General features: G+C 44.1%; 1 protein-coding gene and 1 long non-coding RNA gene across 2 annotated transcripts in view; one reads left to right on the top strand and one right to left on the bottom strand.

The window, feature by feature from the left end:
• The window catches only part of AUTS2 (activator of transcription and developmental regulator AUTS2), a 1,134,993-nt gene extending 1,132,276 nt beyond the window's left edge, over positions 1-2,717 (bottom strand). Inside the window, 1 exon segment of the mRNA XM_025425744.3 lies at positions 1,958-2,717. Within this exon segment, the coding sequence (XP_025281529.3) occupies positions 1,958-2,266 (309 nt within the window). The 5' untranslated portion in view covers positions 2,267-2,717.
• Positions 2,718-3,948: 1,231 nt separating this feature from the next.
• Positions 3,949-14,254, top strand: LOC125755217 (uncharacterized). Its single transcript, XR_007411091.1, has 2 exons — positions 3,949-4,673; positions 10,881-14,254. It is a non-coding gene; the product is annotated as an uncharacterized LOC125755217 (long non-coding RNA).
• The last annotated feature ends 4,976 nt before the right edge of the window (positions 14,255-19,230 follow it).

A 19,230-nucleotide genomic window follows, 5' to 3' on the forward strand; every position in this document is an offset into this window, starting at 1 on the left:
CACTTGTAACTGGCTCTTACAAATAATGTCCTAAGCCCACCACAGATAGCAATGGTGAACCAAATTCTAGCAGCCTTATTAGGATACATGCTGCCATTTCAATTCCTTTTTTAAAGAGAGAGAGAGAGAGAGAGAGAAACAGAAAGAAACAGAGAGGTCACACTGTACAGTACCCTCCCACCTTGCCAAAGTTAAAGCCACAGTTAGAATTATCCTAATAAGTGGTGAGCCTCAACACTCAAAATAATGGTGTAAGGTCCATCTTAGCCAATAAATCACCAGCTCTAGAACCAAAGGGTAACTGATTCAATAACTAACCTCAAAATCTATGGCCACCATCCACCACCAACCTCCCTTTCTCCCCAGCCACTGGCCACCATCACCACCAGCAGCCCCCAACCAAAAAGCAGTTCAAACAGAAAGAACAACCCTGACATGAAGGCTTCCTTTTTTAGTATTTAAAGCTGACACCCAAACACACGCACAGAACCAGCAATCTAAACCTGTGCAGTTACTGAGTGTGAGATTTAAGCTGTCATTAACAAAGCTTACATCTGATCATCTCGAACAATACCATAATAACAGCAAAAAAGCCAAAGGGTAAGGGAAAAGTTTCCTTCAGGAACCTCAAATCATCACATCAGGTGCATGAAATACTAGAAACCAACTCCTATCTGGGTTTTGTGCTTAAGAAAGCGGGACCAACTCTGCAGAATCTCAAAGCCTTCTGTGCGTGTGGTGTGTTGGGGGTGGGGACAGGGAGGTGGGGGGAGGAAAGGGGGTTGTTACATCTGTAAAGGCCAGTGACTGATGGCAGCACCAAATCGTATCCCTCCAGGTAGAGACAGTTTACCCCAGGCCCCTGGACAGTCCCGGTCTACCCATACCCCCCACCCCACCCCCCAAGAGCCTGTAGCTGCAGGAAAATGTGGATTTGGAAATGAACGCTGCAGGTGCCCAAGGAATAAAGAAAGGCACACACACACACACACACACACACACACAAAGCCAATCAGAAAGAAAAAGAAAAGAAAGCACCAAAAAAAAAAAAAAAAAGGAAAGGGAGAGGGACAATTCTGTGACAAGCCCTTCAGATGCCAGCTAGGATTTTATTCTTTCCTCCCACCAGTCCTCCCTGGTGTACCTTTTTCTGTCCTTTAACCAAACTGCTCCTGTACACACACACACACACACACACACACACACAAATGTGCCTATGTGTATAGATGATATTACAATTAACCCTTTCTGTAGTAGAGCCCCACATAGAATACAGAGAGACATTCCATCCTTTCCTCTCTTCTCTCCCCTCCTCCCTCCTTTCTCCCAACCAAGAGAAAACGCCCCCTTCCCCAGCTTCACCCAAAAAAAAAAAAAAAAAAAAGCAGGGGAGGGGGGGCAAAGAAACCACAAAACCCCCATCAGTCTCGAGTCCCGAGGACACTCAGAACCAGGAAAGGTATATACTATACAGACACACACACACGGACATATGGTTCTGTGGGAAGCACACACAGAACCGTCCACGGGCGCCCCAAACCCAGCAAAGAGACTTCCACCAGCCAAGGAGCCATGATTGGGGAGGGAGAAGAGGAAGGAGTAGGGGCAGAGCTCTCCGTGGAGGGGGGCGCATTGTTGTGATGCCTGAACCCCTCTCTCCCTGCCCATCTGCTGAGGAGGGGGTGCAGGGAGGGGGCGCAGGGGAAAGGCGAGCGAAAACGAGGGAACGAGGAGGAGACCAGGCACGGCTCTGCGATTCCCTCCTGCCGCCTGCCCGTCTGCCCGCGCCCCCAGGTCCCCCCACCCCACCCCCCCACGCCCCAACAATAAGACCTCAGCCTCGACAGGCAGGCGAGACAGACAGACCGGAGCGCGGCGGGGAAGGCAGCAGAGCCGGGCGCCCCCGCCGAGGGGGGTCGCGCATAAAGGGAGACCGGGGGGAGGGGGTCCCCCTTACCTCCAGCGCTTCAAAAGTGACAAAGCTGGTCATGGCAAATCCATCAATGATGTCCTCTTCGGCCGAGGTGGACTCTCTCCGCTTCCTCCGCGGGGGTCTGGGCCGGGACGGGGCGGAGGACGGGGGCTTCCCATTGTCTTCCTTGTCGGAGCCCGACGACGAGGCGAGCGAGGGCGCCCGGGTCCGGCCGGCCCCGCCGCCGCCGGCCGCGCCGGCCCCCAGCCCGCCCCGGGAGCGCCTCTCCCGGTCTCGCTGCGACCGCGACCGCCGCTTCTTGCGGAGTCCATGGCCCCGCGTCGGGCCATCCATGGCTCTGCCGCGCCGGGCTCTCCCCGCTCGCCGCCCGCCACAGGCTCCGGCCGCGGCCGCACACACAAAAAAATTGACACCAACCCCTCCCTCCCCCTCCTCGGCTTCCCTCCGCCCCGAGGAGGGCGCGGGGGAGACGGCGGCCGAAAGAAGGGAGAGAGGGGAAGAAAGAGAGGAGAGAGAGAGGGGGAGGGGGCGGAGAGAGGGAGGGGGACGGGGCGAGGGCGAGGGCGAGCGGCGAGCAGCCCGAGTGCGGGGCTCCCCGCGGCGCCGCGGGTCGGGGGTTCCTGTGAGCAGCGCCCGGCAAAGTAATGGCTGAACACACAGGTCTCCTTCAGAGGCAAAAAAAATAAAAAAATAAAAAAAAACTCCCCAAGCAGGCAATAAATCAGAATAGCGGAATGCTTTGATCAAGAGGCTGGGAGGCTCCGGGGAGCCCTCCCCGCGGCCATGCTCCGCCGCGCCCCCGCCCCCGCCCCCGCCCCCGCCCCCGAAGACGCCGGCCCCGCTCCCGCCGCGGGTCCGAGGAGGTCGCGGCCAAGTGGGGGCACAGGAACTTCCCCGCCCCCCGCGCTCGGGAACACCCCCGCCGCCTCTCACACTCGCCTCGCGGAAAACTCACTCCCGGCCTCCGAAAGGTTGCAGGGATGCCTCCGAGGGAGGCCAAGGCTTCCGAGCGACCTGAGAGGGACGAGGCCCCCCGGGGAGGAAAGCATAATCCTGGAACAGCCAGGAGGCGAGAGGCCGAGACGGGACGCGCCGGACGAGCAGGGCGGGGGGACGGGGCGGCGGAGGCCGGGGCAGTTGCGGGCTCGCCCGCTCTCCGGGGCCGGGGGGCGCGGGGGGAGGCGACGGCGAAACCAGAGGAGGAGCGGACCCCGGCGCCGACCCCGCCCCCCGCCCCTCGCCCCTCGCCGCTCGCCGCTCGCCGCTCGCCCCTCACAAAAAAAAAATTTGTTTTCCAGTCCCGGAGAAGAGGTCACCCTTCCTCAAGACAGGGAGGGGGCGAGCAGTCAGTCAGTCGACGAGGAGAGCAGAAAGAAACCTCCAGCGGGAGAGACTCCGAGGTGCCGCCCGCCGCCCGCCGCCCGCCGCCCGCCGCCGCCTCTCCTCGCCTCTCCTCGCCTCTCCTCTCCTCTCCTCTCCGCCCAGCCCGAGGGACAAGCGCGGCCGGGAAGCGCCGGGAAGCGCCGGGAACGCCGCTCTCGCCGCCGCCGCTAACGCTGCCGCCGCCGCCGCCGCGAGAGCCCCGAGCCGGAGGGTGCACGGCGTGTCCCCGGGCGGCTGCAGCGGGAGCCCGGGCACGGCCCCATCCTCCGCCCGCCCGCCCGCCCGCCTCGCGCAGCTCCCGCTCCTCCCCCTCCGCGGCCGGCCCACCGCCGCCGCCGCCGCCGCCGCCGCCGCCGCCTCAGCCCAGCCCCGCGACCGCCCGCACGCGCGCGCGCGCACGCGCCCCCGCCCTCCCCGCGCCTCGCTCGGCGCGCGCTCCCGCCCCCGCGGCCCCGGCCGGCCGGATCACGTGGCCCGCTGGGCTCGCTCCGCCCCGCCCCCGCCCCGCCCCCGCCCCCGCCCCCTCCCCAGTTGTAGAGTGTGTGGAAAGCAGAAGGCTGGGGGCTGGCCGCGCTCGCGAGCCCGGGGCATGCGCGCTGGGCCGGCCGGGCCTGCGCACTGGGGGCGGAGGGGAGCCGGGACCCGGGAGCCAGCGGGCTGCGGTGGCGGGGCGCGGTGGCGGGGTCGGCCGGGGCCGGGGCGTGGGAGCGGCGACCGGCCTGCGGGTCACAGCGGGGGCGCGCGCGGGCCACGGCCCCCTGTGTGCTCCGCGCCCCCCGCAGCCTCTCCGGGACGCTTGTCCCTCGGCCCCCGGCCTGCCCCGGGCCCGCCGGAGTCGCGGGAGCAGCCCGCCCGGGGGGTGCTCGGGGTGCTCCTCCTGGGCGGCCTGCGCAGCGAGGGAAGGCGGGGATCCTGACGAGGGACGCGACCGGGGCTTCCCCGCGGGGGAGACGCGCCTGCAGGCGACGGAGAAGGCGGCGAGTGCCGGAGGGCGGGCCTCGGCTCCGCTGGGGGCGCGGACGGGGCCCCGCGGCCGGACTTGGAAACTTTTCTCCCACGTGGTCGCTCAACGGGTGACCGAGAGCCCCGGCGCCCCCGTGACCCCGGGGCCCTCCGCGCCTTCCAGCCGCGGCCCGTGACGCGCGCGGGGGGTGAGCCCGGGGCCGCCCCCGCCCCCAACCCCGCCCCCGCCCGAGGACCCGCGGGACCCGCAGGACGCCTCCCGACCGCGGCCCGCTGCCTCCCGGCCTTTCCCTTCGCGCCCCTCCTGCCGCCGCAGCGTAGCGGATGGCGCATAAAAGTTGTATTGAAGAGTTGACTGCAGCCCAGAATCGATCAACAAGAGGCCAGCCTCTAGGTAAAAGAGCTGAGCGTTTTCCGGGGCAGTGGGATTGCTGTGCACGGGTCAGAAGGATGCCGGCAGCCCTCTCCCACCAGCCCGCTAGCTCCCCACCGCGCTTGGTGCCTGCACACCGCTACCGCGTCACCTCACCCCTCTTCCCCAAGAGCACTTAGAGAGGAAAAAAGGAAATGAACTGACATGGTTAAGTTGCTCACAGTGGGTCGGGCGCCCTACTACACCCTTCGTACATCGTTTCTCATTTCGCCTCTTTACGAAACCTACGCGTTTAACTAGCGTAACCCGAAGGAGGTGGTAAAGAAGGGGCATGACAACCTGACATACTCGAGATTGGTTGGCTCATTCATTTCTCCATTCGATAGTTCTAAGGACCTGCTGTGTCCCAGGCACAGTTCTAGGTGCTGGGAATTCAGTGGTTCGCAAAACACAGAGGGTCCTCCTCCGATCTTGGGTTGTAGCAAGGCAGGCGAGCCTCACTCACCTTGCACTCTCTGACCGTTCAATGACCATTGCCTTAAATCACACTCCTTCAGCATCCTCTTTTCTGGGTCTTTATGAAACCAAGGTGGAGTGGGGGGGAGGGGCAGGATGGGAGGATGACAGGAAACAAGTTACAGGGGCAGAGAGAGGCAACCACTGAACTGTGAATAAGCTTTCTGCCTGCCCAGGGAGGAGACCATCTGACCTTAAGCAAAGACTCTTAAATGACTAGTTTTCTCATCTGTAAATCAAACTTTCAATTAAATGTTCAAAAAATTCCCTTTCAGGTCTACCACTGGCCTTCTCAAAGGATATGTTTTCTTTTTTTTTTTTTAATTTATTTTTTATTGGTGTTCAATTTACTAACATACAGAATAACACCCAGTGAAAGGATATGTTTTCAAGTAGATGCTGTGCTTTATTTCTTGAGAAAAGCGACCAATATATGGAATTTGATTCAATTTATTAAGAACATGGTGCCTCCTTCTAAAACTATCTACCCAGCATAACTGAGCTTGCTGCCCCTGGAGCAGTTAGCTGTGGCTCTGGACAGAGTGTAACTTTTGTGTTAACCTCTAGGATGCTGTCCCAGCACCTGCTGAAATCCACACTAAGTTTTTCAAGTTCACGCCTACCAAAAAAAAAAAAAAAAGGCGAGTTCTTTGTCATTTAAAGGAAGGATCTGAGTTCACTCTTAGGGCTTTTGGGAATATGGAAGACATTTTCCATACTGATAAGTTTCAGTGAAAACTAAGAACTAACTTGCAGTTACAGTCACGTTTCACAACTATAGGGGTTGGGTTGAGGAAGGTGTGAAATTGGCAAATATAATAAAAAGTATAATATTAGTGACTTCCCAGAGTAGCCCTTGGCAGTCCTGTCTTTAAAGAGTAATGTCTGGTAGGGGGAAAAAAAAAAAAAAAGATGGTAATGCACTGCATCCAAGAACCTTGCCTCTAGGAAGAGTAATTTGCAAATGCATTTTGGGATAATGTTTAAATGATTTTTTTTCAGGGTCCAAGTGCAATGCTCACTGGAATTGGTAATGCCTTTTGGGTCAGAGTTTCAATTTTCTTCCATCAGAGAATTAAAATTGTTTGTGGATTATGTTGCCCATATCTATTTCTAATTCTCCATATCATCTATGTTGTAAGAGCAACATGATTAATGTTGTAATGATTAATAACCACCATATAATAAGCTAAGTACTTACTGTGTGCCAGGTCTGTTCTAAGTTATAACATTTAATTCTCATGAATTTTGAGTAAGGTTTTATTATATTTAGGGTTGAGTAAACTGAGGCTTAAGGAGGTCAAGCAAAGAGGCTCCAGGATAGCTCAGTCAGTTAAGTGTCAGACTTGATTTCGGTAGCTCAGGATCCTGATATGGTGCCCCACCTCCAGCTCCATGCTAAGCATACAGCCTACTTAAGATTCTCTCTCCCTCTCCCTGCTCCGCCCTACCCCACGTGTGTGTTCTCTCTCTCTCTCTCTCTCTCTCAAAAAATAAATACATTAATTAATTAATTAATTAATTAATTAATAGTCAAGCGTAGGTAGCATGGCTTTTTCATCGTAAGCTGAATTTGGCCTGAGTGATTCCACAACTTGTTCTCTTAATTGTTATCCTGAATGCCTTCCTCAGAATGATTCCCCAAGAAATCAAATGCTATGTATAGATAGAGTACAAACACTTTGGAAAACTGGCAATGTCTACTCAAGTTAAACATATGAACACTCCATGGCCCACCAATTCCTTTCCTAGGGATATACCAATGTCAAATGTGTACTGAAAGATATTAAACAGCTCAGAGTATTATCATAACCCCTAAACTGGAAAAAACTCAAATGTTCATTTGTAGAACAATGGGGAAATAATTGGTGATATATTCATATAATGGAATACTATGCACCACTAAGAATGAACAATCTAATTCCAAATGCAGTAACATATATTAATATCATAAATATAATGCTCAGTGAAAGAAGTGAGACACACAAGAGTATGTGTTGTGCAAAAACAGGCAAAACTCATTTATGCTAGCAGAAGTTAGGACCGTAGTTACCTTTAAAGGGGGCTGATGACTGGAAAGGGGCATAAATAGGGCTTCTGAGGAGTTGATCATGTTGCTTCTTGGACTTGGTGCTGGTTGCACATGTGCATTCAGTTTGTAAAAATTCATCAAGCTGTACTGTTATGATATATGCACTTCTCTGTATATGCATAACTTCAAAAACATGTTAAATGCTATGTATGAGGGGGGGTATTGTTTGTATACATATGAGTATTTATAGAACACTTGAGTTTTTTCATGAATTAATGGCACTGTCCAAATGCTCATCAACGGTAAAATGGATAAATAAACTATGGTTTATTCACACAACACCACACAGTGTGAACACACAATGGAATAATAAATAAAGCATAGCGTATCATCAGATTTCTTACCAGGCAGAATGAAAGATAAAGCTTTAACTTGAAATGGGCAGTTTGAATGAGCTCATAATTCGTATCAGCAAAAGCTTAGGCAAATTCCTTGCCAAAAGACTGTAGTTGATAAAGAGTAAAGCTGAAGAAATAATTCCATAAGAGGTTGCTTGTTTAGTAGGGAAGACACTCAAGTGGTTCTGGAAAACACAAAAGGAAAATCTTAATCTGTGTTCAGGAATAAAATACTTAACGCAGGAGAGCCTCTCCAGCTGTGCCATCTTTTATTCGAATCAATGATTAATACTCAAACTGTATCTTGAACATTCAACCTTGACTAGTCAGAGAGTATTATCATAGCTCGATGACTGAGCTAAACTCTGAGCATTCCAAGTGGTGATAGTTATTTTTGGTATCAAGTTTTCTAAATTGCTAAATTTTTATATCCCTCTGAAGTCTTGCACTTTGCACTCTGCCAACACGGCAATTATTAGTGCATCCTTCTTGATATTACATACCAGTATATAGTATTTGAATTTAATTTATTAGGAAGATTGATTTTTAACTCAAGTCAGCTTCAGGTCTATGCTTTGGTAGTTTATAACTTTGTTATTTTGCGTGTGCGTCTGCCCTGAGACCAAGGTAGAACTGAGCTGGTTAATGGATCTATCTTTATGCCATTTCCAAATGAGCAAACAAGGAGACTCACACATTCATTTAATATCCCTTCTTTAACCCTCATAAGTTGTTTTTAATAATAAGTATTCCCGGGGAGAAGTGATAGCTTGCGTTAACTGGCACGTAGCCCATCAGCAAGAACATTGTTGTAACTTTGCCCTAATTAGCGCCTGCTGTTTTAATTTTTTTTTTTCTACATTGTAAGTTGTTTTTCGAACCGCAGTTTTAATGTTCCAAAAAAGGTGGGGGGAGGAAATGTGTGGTTCAACATCCTAAATGTGCCACTTTCCATAATATTGTACACTAAACTTGGATCTTTTGGGTCCCTGTGATGAATGACACGTGGATCAACCCATAGTCTTCAGACACTGCTCTGTGAAGGCAATGAAAGATAACTGCTGGTAACCAAATGGTGATCATATAAAAAGGTATTTCTGTCAAATTTTAATGAGCTTTAGATTTCCACAAAATTAACCAGTCTTCCTCTCCCTTCTCAGCTCAATGCTTTCTACTTAACATGATCAGATGGAAAAGTGTAGGATAATCACAAGAAAAAACTTTAAATGACTTTAGTGGAAGACCTCTGTATTTATTACAGGATTATACCCTGAGGAACAATTTCTCTATTGGACTTGGTAGATGACTTGTGATAAATTGTGATTTTTTAAAAAATTCTTATTTAAAGAGCAATATAGATCTGAAAGGATCAGATTCAGGATAGATAACATCCTGGTTGAAAATACTATCAATCCTTTGGAATTACATGAAGAATATAATAAATTATAGCCCAGACATAATTGCAAGCTTCTATTTATAAAACATAATAATTATTGGGACACCTGGCTGGCTCAGTTGGAAGAGAATGTGATTCTTGATCTTAGGATCATGAGTCTGATCTCTGTACATTGGGTGCAGAGATTACTTAAATAAAACTTTTTAAAAAAAATAATAAAGTAACACATAATAATAATTTTACATTTCTGTGTTCAAGCCCTTTTGTGGTCTGGTCCCAGGTACGCTATCAACCTCCTTTATTATATAGCATGTTTCTACATATCCCGAGCTAAGCTCTTGCCTAGAAGACTTGCATGCCTTGGCCATGCTGGTACATCAGCCCAGAACCTCCTTTCCTGCCATCTGAACTTGCTGAATGTTTTCTCACCCATCAAGACCCATTTATCCCTCAAGGCCAACTCTTCCAAAAAAGCTTACTCTGATTGTTACTTCCATTCAGAATTAATGGCCTCTTCTCTACTTTTGTGGCATTTTAACTTCTGTGCATTTTACTTATTATTATAGATTTCAGATTAATAGAGTGAACAATCATGTACTCTCTCCATGGCTTTAGAAACAAAATATTTCCAGGGACATCTGGCTGGCACAGTTGGTTGAGCATTCGAGTTCAGGTCTTGATCTCGGAGTCATGAGTTTGAGTCCTGAGTTGGACTCCAGGCTGAGCATGGAGCCTGTTTAAAAAAAAAAAAAATCCAAAATCCTTGAATCCTCCTGTGTTCACAATTCCCTCTTCTGAAATTGTGTTTTCCCTCCTCCCACTTCCTTTTCCCCACTGTCCCCGGGAGGATCATTATCTAAATTGTATGATTATTATTGCACTCATTTCTCTATACTTTTACTTTATTAGAAGTATTCCTAAACCACATATAGAATTTTTTGCATATTTTAAAATATATCTAAATGATATCAATCTATATGTATTTTTCTAAAACTTGTTTTTTATATTGTGTTTTATTTCTGAAAGTTGTTGATACATATAGTTCCTATGCATTTATTTTCACTGTGGCCTACTATTTTAATGTGTGGCTATTCCATAACAGAATTATTTATACCTTTTCAACAGACGTTTAGCGGTTTACATTTTTTTTAATTCCAATGTAGTTAACGTTTTGTGTTCTATTGGTTTCAGGTGTACAATATAGTGATTCAACACTTCCATACATGATCCAGTGCTTATCATAATGAGTGAGCTCCTTAATTCCCATCACCTATTCCCCCCAGCTCCCTACCCACCTTCCCTCTGGTAACCATCTGTTTGTTCTCTATATTTAAGAGTCTGTTTTGGGGGTTGCCTTTTTTTCCTTTGTTCATTTTGTTTCTTAAATTCCACATATGAGTGAAATCACATGGTATTTGTCTTTCTCTGCCTGATTTATTCCCTGAGCATAATACTCTTTAGCTCCATCCATGTTGTTGCAAATGGCATAATTTCATTCTTCTTTATGGATGAATAATATTCCATTGTGTATATATACACACCACATCCTCTTTATCCCTTCATCAATCGATGGATACTTGGGCTGCTTCCATAACTTGACTATCCTGAATAATGCTGCAGTAAACATAGGGGTGCTTATATCCCTTTGAATTCTTTTGTTATTTTGGGGGTATATACCCAGTAGTGCAATTTCTAGATCATAGGGTATATTTTTTAATTTTTTGAGGAAACTCCATACTGTATTCCACAGTGGCTGTGCCAGCTTGCATTCCCACCAACAGTGCATGAGGGTTTCTTTTTCTCCACATCCTCCTCAACACTTATTGTTTCTTGTGTTGTTGATTTTATTTATTTGTTTTTAAAGATTTTTTTTATTTATTTGGCAGAGAGAGAGAGCACGCACCCAAGCAAGAGGAGCAGCAGGCAGAGGGAGAGGGAGAAGCAGGCTCCCTGAAGAGAGGGATCACGACCCAAACTGAAGGCAGATGCCCAAATGACTGAGCCATGCAGACATCCAGTGTTGTTAATTTTAGCCATTCTGACATGTGTCAGGTGATGTCTCATTGTGGTTTTGATTTGCATTTCCCTGATGATGAATGATGTTGAGCATCTTTTCATGTGTCTGTTGGCCATCTATGTCTTCTTTGGGTTTTTTTTTTAAGGATTTTGTTTATTTAATCATGAGAGACACACAGAAAGAGAGAGAGAGAGAGGCAGAGGCATAGGCAGAGGGAGAAGCAGGATCCATGCAGGGAGCCTGACATGGGACTCGATCCTGGGTCTCCAGGATCACGCCCTGGGCTGAAGGCAGCGCTAAACCGCTGAGCCACCGGGGCTGCCCTATATGTCTTCTTTGAAGTAAATGTCTGTTCGTGTTTTTGTCCATTTTGTTAAATTGGATTATTTTTTGTTTGGATGTTGAATTTTACAAGTTCTTTATGTATTTTGGGTAGAAACCTTTTATCAGATATGTCATTTGCAAATATCTCCTCTCACTCAGTAGGCTGTCTTTTAGTTTTATTGGCTATTTCCTTTGCTGTGCAGAAGCTTTTAATTTTGATGTAATCCCAATAGTTTATTTTTGCTTTTGTTTCCCTTGCCTGAGGAGACATATCTAGAATGACGTTATCAATGATTTACAATATTTTGTCATTATAAATAATGCAGATGCACAAGGAGACAAGGCTTTTTACGTCTTTTTTTTTTACGTCACTGTTATAGAACTTATTCTTCTATAATTTTTGTTATTATATACACATCCTGTGATCTTTTCTAATCACTTGGTAATCTCTATAGGGTAGGGACTGTGCAGGCAATAGCAAGTACTCAATAAATGTTACCTGGCTTGATGATTTATCCGTCCTGTCTTTGAGTTTAGATTTTGTAGACTCAGGTGGTTGTGTTTTAATTATAGTACAGATGAAGACTAAATTTTTGGATTTTCATAAATTTACTTCAGAATTCCTAAAATGAGGCCTCGAGGGATAGTTGATTTTGTCGGACTTGGTATTAAAACAGGCTCCTATCAAGCATCTGTCCTTAAAAACCAGTTGGTAGTATCTCTGAACTCCTCGATACCTCTGTAAATTAAATTTTGGGACCCAATAGAGTTTCTTTTTGAAATATTGAATATCCAGTGATCTCATTTTTCAAGTGCCTTTATTCTTTTGAAAAATCCTAAAAAGAGAAAACAACATCTTCACTTGCAATGAAAATTTCTTGATGTTCAGAACAAATAAACACATTGTTGTTTCAACTATTCAGATAAAGAATGTTGCCCAGGTTCTAGGATGGGCTCATATTATCAGGATTTTTCATGAAATTGTTATTTAAATATCAGGATAACTGATAAGAAATGAGCTATCAGAAGAAAATATTGATAATTTAAGCTGTTTATGTGTTGTTGATACAATTCTACCCTATGTATGTTGTTCTCCAAAGTTTTATTTCTTAAATTTAAAAGAGGGATATTATATATACAAGAATATTTACAACATTATCACTTATGATGGGGGAAAAAGAAAAACAACATAAATGTTCTACAATAAAGGATAATTAACTTATAACATGGAACCTTATGGATTTATTAGAATTTGTAAGGGTATTTATCTGTTAACTAATAACAGAATTGTACATACCTTGTGACAATTGCTTTTAGAACTATTAAATTATATTGTCTATGTAAAGTTTAGACAGAACACAACAACATATATTGTCACTTTATTTTAGTAGTAATATGGATGGAAAATTATTTTTAAATTGCTTTCCTATATGTTAAATTTATTTAATTATAAATAGAGCTTTGTAAGTATCATATTCCTTTTCAAAAAAGGTGTGTGTATTAGGTGGCTGACTCTCCTGCCTTGTTTAGATCCAAAGGGTTTCCCAAGATACAGAACATTCAGTGCTAAAACTTGACCATGTTGTGCAAACTGTGACAGTTGATAATCCAATAATATGTCTTTGATTGGTAGGATAAGGTGGAAAGAAATTGTAATTTTATTTTCAATTGTCAGGATATAAACTGGATATCAGTTTGATCACTAACTAGAAATTATTTATGCTTGAGACTCTACTCGTCCATATTGTGACTAATCTTGTAAAAATGCATACAAAATCTTAAAGAGACAACCTTCTACTAACTGCATATTTACGTGGTATCAATTTCAACAAATGAAATTGCTCTCAGCACACATTAATTGACATAATTACTGAAACACCAAAATCATATTAGCCACTGTAGGTCAAAGGAAAAAAAAAAAAGAAAGAAAGAAAGGAAATCATTGCTCCAGCAAATTGCAGAAGTATTAAAAAAAAAAAAAAAAGGGAAAAGAAAAAGGAAAAAGAAAGGCTTAAAAGTTGTTCAACTTGTAGATAGTTTTAAATAAAGCCAATAAAACATGGCTATTTCAATATTCATTCGTGAGATAATTCTTAACAGTATATCTTGGCTATATTGCAGCTTAAAAGTAAGTCTTTCTAATATTCTGCACTTTGTTGATCTTATAATCTCTATTGTGTGTGTTTTAGTGGCATAGCACTCCTATTCAAAGACAAATTGTACCCACTATTAATATCTATTTTAATAATTAACAATCATACAGTTATTCTAGAAGCCCAACAGCAGCAACAATGACATCTTTGTATTTGCAGAAAGCTTACTTTTCAAATTTTTGGCTCTTTTTCCTAAAACAGTGACATCATAGTAAAACATTGTTCTGCCTGTTTTGGGTTCGAATCTCCTGATAAGTTAGAGAAACATAAAGGTAACAAAAAAAGACATATATTAGCATAATTCTGCAAGGCAAAGAAATCTCTGCTAGCACTTTGTCATTTCTGTTGCTTGTATACATGGAATCTATTGTTTTGTGGTCTTACTTCTTCATTTCCTATGCTAGATTGTTCTTGACACTGAAAATGTAATTTCTTACACAACTCACCTTCCATGCTCTCTTTTCCAGTATGTATTATTGTTAGAATACCTTTGCTTTCCAGAGTCTTTTATCAAAGCTCATTAGCATTCTTGATCATCATCATGATTATTGCCATTATTATTTATTTTTGCTCCTCTGTGCAGAAAGTTTTTGCTTTATTGCAACATTGTTTTGTTCTCTCTATCATTAATAGCTAGTCTTACGCATTAGTATAGAATTCTGCTTTTGTTGAAAATTAACTCCCATGAATCAGAGAAACATGAAGAAAACAAATGTAGACACATTGTGGTACATTTCTTCAAAATAAAAAGAGAGACATTCTCGAATTTTTTGTTACTCTGGTTTGACCACATGGAATCAAGCACTTCACCACCTATAAAATCTTATATAAACTTTTACTTCTACATTATTAATTTCTAATTTAATTTCCTATCAATAATTTTATCCAACAGAAACAGTGTTATTACAACCAAATATATATAATGGGGCCAAAATAGGGGATGGGGGCAGAGAAAAAATAAAGAAAAAAGGAAGATGTGCTTCACCATAAAGAACAAGAGAGATTTTTATACATTATTTGTATTATATGTACCATTCTCCTCATGTTTTAGATTTTGTCTCATATTATGGAGAACTACAGAGACGGAAATAGTAGAATGTGTTTGTTCTGCTCAACACCTAACAAAAGTTTCCTTTTCATATAATCCTCATGTTAGGCACCCCAATCTTAGCCTTCACTTAATACTGCTGAAAATTCTAATAACATGTCATAGTTTCTGTACCTCTACCTTCACCACATGCAAGCACAGACACGCATACCAGGATTTATCTGTGGTCAAATCCACACTGACCAATTCTTTCCTCCATTCTGCCAGAAATCTGTTGATTATCCCAATCCACCTTTGTAGAGGACAACTAAAACATAGTATTTTATAGCCGCTGTTTGTGGCTATATAAAGTGATGGATGCCAAAACTTTTGGGAAACAAGATATTCATAGAGTCTTAGTGTCACATCCAAGATCATTTACTAATTAAAAGGGGAAGGGGAATTTCAGCATTGTAGATACCTGTAACTACCACCTTAACCAAATGATCAGGCACTGCATCATCAATTATGATATCATATACTTCTGATGTAATGCATTGAGGACACAACAATATGTATATAATATTCCTTCCAAAAATATTTAACCTGAATATAATCATTGGGACATAGCAAGACAAATCTAAAATGAGGGGCATTCTGCAAAACAACTGGTCTGAACATTTAAAAAATGTCAATGTCATGAAAAGAAGACAAACAATGACTGGGAAATTGTAGAATAAGAGAGGGTAAAGATAGGACAAGTGAATGCAACAGATAATCCTTGATTGTATCCTACAATACAAAAATAAATAAATTAAGCTGCATAGGACATTATTTGGACAATTGGGGAAATTTGAATATAGAGAATATTTTAGGTAATAGTATTAAATCAATGGGATGCCTGGGTGGCTCAGTCGATTAAGCCTCAGACTCTTAATTTCAGCTCAGGTCATGATCTCAGGGTTGTAGGATAGAGTCCCACTTTGGGCTCTGCACTTGGCAGGGAGTCTGCTTGGGATTCTCTCTCTCCCTCCACCCTTCTATCCACCCCCACCCCTGGCACACTCACTTGCTATCTCTCTCTCAAATAAAAAATAAATCTTTTAAAAATAGTGTTGAATCAATGTTAAAGATCTCAAGGAATTGTCTTGTGCTTATGTGGAAGAATTCCCTTTTTCTTAAGATGTAAAAGTATTTAGAGATGAGGTGTCATGGTGTTTGCAATAAATTCTCAAATAGGTTGGCAATGCCTATATATGCAGAAATGGAATAGAGAAAGATAAATAGAAATGGAGAGGAAGCAAATGTGGCAAAATGTTAACAACTGGTAAATTGAAGTGAAGGGTATATGGCTCTTCATTGTATATTCCTGCAGCTTTTCTGAAGGTTTGAAATGTTACACAATAAAAAACTGGGGAAAAGATGGTAAACCAAAACCTTACATCTCTCAGGAAAGGAAGTCCAAAAGTTAATATATCAAACCAAAATGCTTTTCTTCAGGCTACAAGAAAATTTAATAGACTCCAAATGCATGGGCTTAAGCATCACTGTAAAATGAGGCAGGATCAGCCCAGCAGGCCAGCAGGACATTTCTCTAGAGACTACATTGGTATGTACATGTGTTTCAGGAGATATGTATATTTATAGACATACGTCTCTCCCTCTCTCTCCTATTCAATTAGGTAAGTATATGTATTATATATACATATATATTTTAAAGCTTTTATTTATTCATTTGACAGACAGAGAGAGCCCAAGTAGGGGGAAGAGCAGAGGCAGAGGGAGAAGCAGACTCCCCACTGAACAGGGGGCCCAACGTGAGGCTCTATCCCAGGACCTCAGGATCATAACCTGAGTCTAAGGCAGACTTAACCAACTGAGCCATCTGGGTACTCCTTATATTGTATATTTTATTTTTTTATTTTTTTTAAAGATTTTATTTATTTATTCATGAGAGACACAGAGAGAGAGAGAGGCAGAGACACAGGCAGAAGGAGAAACAGGGAGCCCGACGTGGGACTCGATCCCCGGTCCCCAGGATCATGCGCTAGGCTGAAGGCGGCACTAAACAACTGAGCCACCGAGGCTGCCCTATTGTGTATTTTAATATATCATTTTATGTATCATTAGAGATGCCATAGTGAAAGATATCCATTTGAGTAGATCCAAATAAGTAAACAGAGGTCCAGAGGTGTATGGTGCCTTGCCCAATGTGACACAGGTACATACTGTTAGACCTGGACCTAGAAACCAGAAGACCTGTGCTTTATTAACTATTTTAGGCTTCCTGGGGTGCTTGGCTGGCTTAATCAGTGGAACATGTAACTTTTTATTTTTTAAGGTTTATTTATTTATTTATTTTAGAGAGAAAGAGTACATGTGCACACAGGGGGAAGAGCAGAGGAAGAGAGAGAGAGAGAATCTCTAGTAAACTCTCTGCTTGAGTACATAGCCTGACATGGGGCTCAATCCCGGAACCCTGAAAACATGACGTGAGCCACAATCAAGAATCTGATGCTTCGGGATCCCTGGGTGGCTCAGTGGTTTAGCACCTGCCTTGGGCCCAGGGCGTGATCCAGAAGTCCCAGGATCGAATCCCATGTTGGGCTTCTGTATGGAGCCTGCTTCTCCTCTGCCCATGTCTCTGCCTCTCTCTCTCTCTGTCTCTCATGAATAAATAAATAAAATCTTAAAAAAAAAAAAAAAAAGAATCTGATGCTTAACCAAGTAAGCCACCCAGATGCCCCCTGGAGCATGTGACTCCCAATCTTGGGATCGTGAATTTGAGCCCCACATTGAGGATAGAACTTACCTAATAAAAAAAAAGTATATATATATATATATATATATATATATATATGCACACTATTTTAGGCTTTCTCATTTCATTATTTCCATAAAAATAACATCAACCACGATAGTCAATTTAGAATTTTCCAAACTACTTCAGTCTAATAAAAAGCCTTTACTTTTTTCACACTACCCAATTTATCTCTCTTTTTCTACCAATCTGTGAAAATGAGAATACAGAACAGAAATTTACAGGGCTCCAAAACCTTAAGCATATGAGATTTTTGGAAACTAACTAAATACAAACCTATAATAGGAAATTGTCATAGCCAGAAAGCAAAGTTTGAGGCCATGTGTTTCCTTCTATAAAAGTGACAGGACAAAATACAGATTAACTTTATCGTCTAGAAGGAAATGATGTTTCGTTTTCAAATTTGACTGAATTTTTTAAAATTTATTTTTTAGGGGATCCCTGGGTGGCTCAGTGGTTTAGTGCCTGCCTTTGTCCCAGGGCGCGATCCTGGAGTCCCGGGATAGAGTCTCACATCGGGCTCCCTGCATGGAGCCTGCTTCTCCCTCTGCCTGTGTCTCTGCCTCTCTCTCTCTCTCTCTCTCTCTATCATAAATAAATTAAAAAAAAACAACTTAAAAATTTTTTTTTAATTTTTTAGATTTATTTTGGAGAAAGCTAGTGAGCGAGGGGGTGGAGTAGGGGGAGGGACAGAGGGAGGTGGAGAGAGAGAGAGACTCTCCTGCGGAGTCCCCACTGTGCGAGGAGCCCAGGATAGGACTCCATCCCACAACTCTGAGATCATGACCTGAGCCGGACTCAAGCAACTGAGCCACCCAGGCACCCCTTGAATGAACTGAATGAACGTTTTTATGACCAGTTTTGAGATGTGGTTTAGTATTTAATGCAATTTCTTTTTTAAAAGATTTATTTATCTATCAGAGAGAGAGAGACAGTGTGCACACAGGAGAGGTACGGAGAGAGTGAGAATCCAAGCGGACCATGCTGAGCACAGATCCCAAGAGGCTGGGCTCAATTTCAGGATCCTGAGTTCATGCCCTGAGCTGAAACCAAGAATCAGACACTTAACTGACTGCACCACTCAACACCCCAACTTAATGGAATTTCAAATTAGAAATTTAGTTAATTTCTGAGTTAAAAAAGTGGTAGTTTCTACCACTCTGCTTGTTACAATCTATGATGCTTTTTATTTTTTTTATTTTTTTTTTATTTTTATTTATTTATGATAGAGAGAGACAGAGACAGAGACATAGGCAGAGGGAGAAGCAGGCTCCATGCACCGGGAGCCCGACGTGGGATTCGATCCCGGGTCTCCAGGATCGCGCCCTGGGCCAAAGGCAGGCGCCAAACCACTGCGCCACCCAGGGATCCCTCTATGATGCTTTTTATTTCAAACACCGCCAGCTTTCTTGAGATACAAATGTGCTCCAAGTATTTCCACTCTAGTATCTAATTCGAAGAAAAAAGTCCCCAGCAGTGGATTTCTGTTGTTGTTGCTGTTGGATCCATATTGAGAACCCCAAGCCTCACTTCCTGCTAAAGCTGCTGTTGCATGGATGTCTGTCATGTGCAAGAACATTCTAAACTGCAGGGAAAGAGTGACAGTGGCATTATGCCCCTCTCTTTTTCTACCAGTCCTGTGTGAAAATGGGACTATAGAGCAGAAGGACAATAAAAACATTATAGTATGAGTGACCTTAGCAGCAAGTAAACCCTATTATTTGAATAGAGTCATGGATAGCCCACTCTGGGAATGATAGAAGTACATTTCTTGTTAGAGCATCAGAGTAAAAACCTTTTCAGCATTGCATTTGTCTCAGCAAGCAAAGGGAGGTGATGCACAACAGTAAGAATGCAGTCTTCTGTACCACTTTTCCCAGAAATCTTTCATCTT

Source organism: Canis lupus, chromosome 6 (genome assembly GCF_003254725.2).
Source record: "Canis lupus dingo isolate Sandy chromosome 6, ASM325472v2, whole genome shotgun sequence".
In the NCBI taxonomy this organism is placed as follows: Eukaryota; Metazoa; Chordata; class Mammalia; order Carnivora; family Canidae; genus Canis; species Canis lupus.